Source organism: Brachyistius frenatus, unplaced genomic scaffold (genome assembly GCF_029030835.1).
Source record: "Brachyistius frenatus isolate BFR_SWC_R1_liver_20210118 unplaced genomic scaffold, ASM2903083v1 Contig_235, whole genome shotgun sequence".
Classification (NCBI taxonomy): domain Eukaryota; kingdom Metazoa; phylum Chordata; class Actinopteri; family Embiotocidae; genus Brachyistius; species Brachyistius frenatus.
In genome coordinates this window covers 78,584-85,675 of record NW_027210834.1, presented here as the reverse complement: position 1 = coordinate 85,675, position 7,092 = coordinate 78,584, and the positions used below count along the sequence as shown (strand labels likewise).

The window sequence follows — 7,092 nt, the reverse complement described above, 5'->3', positions numbered from 1 at the left end:
CCATGGTACGGCACACGACTATGTCTCTATTCATTCGACTGTAGATGTTTTACTCCTGACCAACATCTCCCTCTATTGGCTGAAGTCTTTAACCATCTTGTTCATGACTCAATTCATGAATGAATGGGTTTGAGCCTGTGACTTGGAAAATCCATTTTAAATATAAGGACCAGGTTTTCACCACACAGTGATATTACGAAAAAGCAACACAAAACAATCAACAGAGAAATATTAGCACAGCATTAATTATGATAATAATCCTATTATAACAAAAATAACAACAAGATACCGCTGCAGCTCATACGCACCAATTCATTTATTTTTTTTTCAGCATTTGTTACTGAAAAAACAAAACACGCTTCAGTGACTTTTATTTTCTTTTTCATGTAGCCTCTGCCCTCAAAACCTTTATTTCATAAATTCATTGCTGGTGCTGATTGGGTCTGTTTCTGTTTCTCTCCCTGTCTTTCTCAAACGCACACACACACACACACACACACACACACACACACACACACACACACACACACACACACACACACACACACACACACACACACACACACACACACACACACACACACACACACACACACACACAGTACTGCAGCGCATTGAAATAGTCCTTGAGTCAGCACAAAACCCAACAGATTCTTAAACAAAAGAATCTTGTTAAAGCAGACGGTTGTCTCTTACACACTCTCTCTTTCTGCAAACCGGCAAATGTGCACAGACTCTGTCACTCATTCACACTCACTGAGAGACAGGGAGACACTGAGGGACAAAGAGCTGGATTGCTCCTCAGGTAGCGCCGCAGCCACCTTTCAAATACAGAGTACAAGGTGTTCTGTCTTGTTATACACATGCCCAGCTTGTTTATGCCAGGTCCTGCTGATTCCTCTACTGAAGAGACAAGATGTTTGTGATGAAATAAGCCATCTCTGATCTGATTTACTGTATCAAAAGAGGCATGCTGTCCAGTTGAGTTTGTACACATAGGTGTTAAAGAAAAGTGAGTGTCCCAGTTCAATCACTTTACCTTTATTTCTTTCGTCATTTGTCAAATATGTTACATTAGTCTGTCAGGTAAAGGACTGGTCAACACAAAGTAGGCCTGTATAATTTATTTTTAAACATACAGAAAAAAAGATGACTTATCTGGCGGTACCTCTCGTTTGGGTCTCTTCAGCTCTCCTACATAAAAATGATGAATTAGTGAACCAACCTTTTAAGTCTGCCACTGTCTTTGTATTATCCCCGAGTTTTTTCTGGGGGTTTTCTGGGAGAGCCGGGAGGGGTTTAAAAAAAACCTGTCAGGTATTTTCAAACACATTTATGTCAAGAACTCCCACACTTTAATCCCCAAAATTTGCATTGTCTGTCTTTTAAATGTTTCTTACTTTACCAACATCTAGTGAATCAGTTAATGATTCCTCAGTTTCCCAAAGTACAGATATGTGGACCGGGACTCTTGAAACCTCTTGGCACAGCTACCCACCAGCTGATCTTTTTGTATAGGAATGTATGGACTGCAGAAGTTCAGCCAGCAGATGACCGTTGGTTTCTGTTGTTGCCACTCCGGCTGACCAAAAACAACTACTGCCCAAGAGCCAGAAAATGACGATGCTCATCTGACCTCTGATGTTGATCATAGTCACCCACAACCATACTAAAGGGCAAAGGGAGTTGCCTAGTCATATAGAATAAGATTAAATCCTACGGTTATAGCCTACTGTCTAAATGTCACAGAAAATTATACAGAATACTAAAGAAGACAGTGGGGTGTGGCAAATGTACAAATCTTATCATTCAAACTCTCCAAAATTGGTTAATTACCAATTGTAAGGAAACATTTCATTTCCAGAGTGATTTTGAAATAGTTTGATTTTACGGAAAATACTGTATATGGATCATGGGAAAGGAAGGCAGTGACTATGAAAAATATATATTCAAAGGTCTACAGTAAGGTTTTGAATGGAAGATTTTTACGCACTGCAAAAAAGGCAGCGAATTTCCTACAGATCCCACAGCTGGACTGATCGTTTACCATGAGCGCATCCCATCCCATCCCCTCGCTGGAGCACAAGCCCACCCCCTCCTTTCCTGCACAACGAGCAGATTAAAACCAGGAGCCAGCTCTGAGATGAGCGAGCAGCCACGGAGCACGGAGCAGAACGAAATGCTAACTGGTCCCTGTGATTAAATCCGTTTTTTGTTCCTCGTATATAACATATCTAAAGTATTGATGCTGCCCCTATGGAAAAAGATATTTGGGTCCAACGAATCCAGACGCAAGGAGAGGCTCACCTAAAGATCACTCAACAAAGATTGCACCAAACCGTTTTTTAAGTTTTTTCTGTGTGGAGTAGAATTACTCCCCCGACCCGAGTGGACTAATGATGGCCCTAATGGTTCACCTGAAGACGGTCGGTCACCTCCGGGGAAAAGGTGACAGGATCGCCAAAGTTACATTCAGAGGTAGGACATCGTTACATGCAACATCTCTTCAAGTCGAAGAAACGGATGTGTGATGTGCTCTGATTTATTATACGATGTGTTGGAACATAATCATCAGTCCTGGTTGCATTAAAAGTTATGGGAAACCCCGCTTGGATCACCGGTCACCAAATACGCGCTGCGCTCTGACGTACCGATGCGCGTTTTATCCAAAGACGAAAACTAATATTCTTCAAAGAAAAGAGAGAAAGAAAATTCATCAACATCAATTTGGAATAGTTCGTCTATAAGATTGTAATGATGGTCACATCATGTTGATAAGAAATAGCCTGAATTCATATTCTGCCAACAATGGTTAATAATGTAAAATCACAGCTAATGTATCCTTTTTTTTTTCCAGCTTTCAGGACACGGATTTCTCTTTTGAGAAGTATTCTATTATTTAGAATTTAATAAAATATTAGCTATCTAAAACAATCACAAAAAGAAAAAGAAAAATACTTTTTGAGCACCCTTGTAAATAGACGTTTTATTTATTTCTCATTAATGTTTTTTTTTTTTTAACTTGTTTTCATTTATTTACTTTAAACTAACTGAATCAGTGAGGGCAAGAGACTAGTGTTGGCTAAGCTGATGGCATCGATTACTTAAGTGAGTGTTGGAGGTGGAGGGTGGGCGTCTTTTCAGGGCATTCTTCAGCTCCTGCAGGGTCATTATAAAAAAACTCTTGACCTGCACTCTTGCTCTCTCAGAGGAAACTAGAGTTCAGTGGATTCATTAACTGACAGCATGTGCGTCTTTGTTTGAGAGAAACTGAGACAGGAAGGGAGAGGTGAGCGTGTTTCAGCACCTTGGACAGCGATGTGTTCGCTCTGACAGGTGCTCATTCCCAGCTGATCTCTGATTTAGACTCCTACTTCCAGCATCACGGTTGTGGAGGATGTTACAAGACCTCACCCCCCTTATTCCTCCTCTCTGTGTGTGTGTGTGTGTGTGTGTGTGTGTGTGTGTGTGTGTGTGTGTGTGTGTGTGTGTGTGTGTGTGTGTGTGTGTGTGTGTGTGTGTGTGTGTGTGTGTGTGTGTGTGTGTGCGCGCGTGCACCAGGGAAAAAGGATGGCTTTCAGTGTTGTGGTCTACAGCCGCAGTGATTTCAGCAGGGTCTTAATATTATATGAACCGTGTCATCCAAGTCCTGGATTAGATTGTCGATTCTTTTCTCCGTGGTCCAACTGTCAGCACAATGGCTGCAGTTCATCTGTTTATCATTTCAAATAGCCCAAGCAACTGCCTCTGCGTGCGTGTGTGTGCATAGCCTACATTGCATTGTGGGACAGCTCCCCTTTTCGGGGACATAAAAATAAGTCCCTGTCATGTAATGATACATTTTTCAGCTTAAGTCTTGTTTTAAATTTAGGTTAAGGTTAGATTCAGGTAAGTCTTCAGGAAAGCAATGTAAATCAAAAATGTCCCTTGGCAAAATAGCCTGGTTAAAATTCCCCAGGTCCCAGGATGTAATGGGTCGCGCAATACAGTGTAACACTGGCAATAGGTGGCTTTGGCCATAAGGTCAATGTTGACCAATATTATTTTTGATCTCTGTTCTTGGTCTCCACCAACTCCTGAGTAAAATATGTGGCTCTGTAGCTACTAAACGTTATGTTCACCAGATAGTCACTAACTGTATCTGCCACTGTTTGGTGCTAAGCTAACTCAAATTTGATCGTAGACCCGGAGTCATAACAACTCTTCTGTACAGCATCGAATGTGTTTGTTTTATTGTTTTCTTCAGGCCTTTTCCTTTCATAAAGGCCTGGTATCATTCGAGCAACATAAGTGTTTCTATATTTATTAAGAGTTCTTTCAAGTGAAGTATCAGCGGTGAAAGGCATGGGATTTAATCTGAGTGGTCAAATGTAAATCGTGTGTTATACATTTTTAGATTTATTGCTCATTAGATAACAAAGAGTTGAGAAAGGTCAGCGAGTCGGTGCAGCACAACAGCAGTTATGAACAGGGATCAAAGCCTTCATATCGCGAATCAGCGTCATCCAGCATATGATTACTTTCATTCCAAAAACTCTTTTTTTTTTTTAAATAAGGGACATTGTGTTACCATTTTCACATCTTTTCCTTCTCCATTCATCTCCCCATCTCTTCTATATTCTTTCCTAAATTGCAAATAAGTTTAATCATCCATTTATCAAAGACAAACTGAATTTTGTACTTCCCTATTCCAAAACGGATCTATTGTATTTTACTAGCCAATGCCTCTTCTATTCACAGTATGCGTGTCAGTCTTGCATCCCCAGTCTCTTCCAATACTGTGGGTTTTGAGTTACGCTTCTCCCTACAGGCTGTCAGTGGAGTTTCCTGAGTGCTTTCAACTCCAAAAACTTCCTGTCTGGGGAGGAACAAGTCTGCCAGGAAGACCCAGCCTTCCTGTGCATAGTATATGTTTTTTGTTTTTTTTGATTACCTGGTTTTCTCCATGAATTATGGATAAAACATGGCCTGATCTAATTCATGTATAATGTGTTTAAGTTTATAACACATTGTTGGCATTTTGATCTCTTTTTTTTTTTTTTTTTTAACACCTCCATTAAACATTCAGTGTTGGTGGAATCAAGTAAGCGAAGCTTTGGATTTAATAAGCAGCGGAGCCTCCTTTGGCTGCAATATCCTCCAATAAGTGCTTTCTGGAGCTGTTGATCAGACCTGCTGTGCAATGTTCAGGAGGAATTTAAGACCATTCTCCCTTATTGAAGAGCCTTAACTCAGCCATATACTTGTTTATAGGATGTTTGGTAAGTGGAAACGGATGGATTTTGTTTCAAGTCATTCTGTGGTAGATTTGCATTGATTTTTAGGATCACAGTCCAGCTGCGTCACCCGACTTGAACTCTTACTTCAGCTGGTTAGCAGTCACTTTGGATACCTTGATAAACTTTGAAATACATTTTCCCCTCAATGATGGCAAACTGTCCAGACCCAGAGGCAGCAAAGCAGCCCCAAGACATGATAGTGCCGCCGCCTTACTTCACCTTTGAGATGATGTTTTCATGTTGCATATGCATCAGCAGATGATTCTTTTGAATAACAAACTCAAAATGTTTTACTGTTTTTGTAAGTCAAAGTAGCTCTAACCCACACTTCCAATCATTGATCAGGGGTTCACATACTTTTTCAAACATACACTGAGATTTAAGTGATGTATTCAACCTGGTCAATAGCAGTACAATAGACAGTAGATTGATATATATATATTAAAAAAAAAAAGCTTGATATGATGTCTGACAGCTCACACAGTCAAAAGTCAAACATTGTCAATATGTTCAGAAAATATTTGAAGACAAAGGCTAATATAGAATTAAATAATAATTAAAAAAAAAAACCCACTTTGGAGCTCTCTGTCCAATCAAACTGGTTATTTATTATTTGATAGCAGAGACAACAAATGAAGTAAGGTCACTTTAAAGGCACAGCATCACAATTTAATTGATTTCCTAACAAGTCTCTGATGAATTCTCTGTTATCTAAAGCACTTGGCTTTTATCAAAGAGCAACACTTTGGCTCTTGTTGCTTATCAACTGAGTCTCTGCACAGTAGCCTGCAGGATCACAAGCACAGTTCAGTGTGATGCCTTCTATGTGAAAATTAATGAAAAATAATGACAATCGTTCTGCTTTAAGATATTCCATTTCAGCTTCTTTTAGCCCAACTCTCTTCTTCATGCTTTACCACTTATCAAACGTCTCCTTCACTTTCAGACACTTGACATTCACACTGAGGCTTGGACAGTTTCATTCTTGTTTTTATAACTCTGAGTCTTCCTCATTTGAAACAATGCTTTGTGGAATCTATCCTGCAGACATAATTTGATTTCCTTTTCTTTCCTGTAGCACTCTTTTTTTTTTTTATGCACTTTCTGCTAGAACCGACATTTACTGTATTACGTTTTAAACTGCACCAAAGAGCACTTCTGTGGCTTTCTCATTTCTACTGGTTTGAGTCTTTCACATTTTATATTTCCAGCTATCTGCTTCAATTTAAATTTGTTTTACTCGGTTTGTTTTCTTTCTTTCAGGTCAGTTCTTTCAGCACCACTCTTCTCTCTGCTCTCTATCTCTCTCTTAGTTTCACCAAGGCCAAAAGCCGAAGTGATTAGCAGAATGTTGTTTTAGGTTGGTGTGGAGCACCTTACATAAGCATGATCTCCTTTTCTAAACCCACATCTCTAAAAACACTGGTATGACAGCAGTGCCGCTGCTTTTGATAATGTAGGAGGAATTTTGTCTCTCTCCCCCTCTGTCATTGAAGTGGTTTTTATTTTCTAAAAATCTTTTCAAAGGACGTGGGTTTTATCAGATTGTTGAGGGTGTAGGAGTGATGGGAAAGAGAGATGAAAACACTTGCATCAGAGATTATGACCTGGAGTCAAAATTGGCACCTATTGGCTTAATTATAAAGATAACATTGTATAATATATATTATATATTATAATATCTTTGCATATTATATCCTTGTGTATCCTTTTTCTCTAAACTGAGAGGTTGTTTGCATAAAGTGAGAAAAGAGACTTTCAGCCCAGTTAATATCAATAATAATATCAGAGCTAGGCAGAATCTATATATTTC

General features: G+C 39.4%; 1 protein-coding gene across 9 annotated transcripts in view; it reads left to right on the top strand.

Annotated features, from left to right (window-relative positions):
• The first annotated feature begins 2,147 nt into the window (after positions 1-2,147).
• Positions 2,148-7,092, top strand: part of otofa (otoferlin a) — a 72,741-nt gene continuing 67,796 nt past the window's right edge. For all 9 annotated transcript variants that reach the window (XM_069720138.1, XM_069720132.1, XM_069720134.1 and 6 more), the window contains exon 1: positions 2,148-2,478. In XM_069720138.1, the coding sequence (XP_069576239.1) occupies positions 2,397-2,478 (82 nt within the window). In that variant the 5' untranslated portion in view covers positions 2,148-2,396. The remainder of the gene's footprint in view (positions 2,479-7,092) is intronic.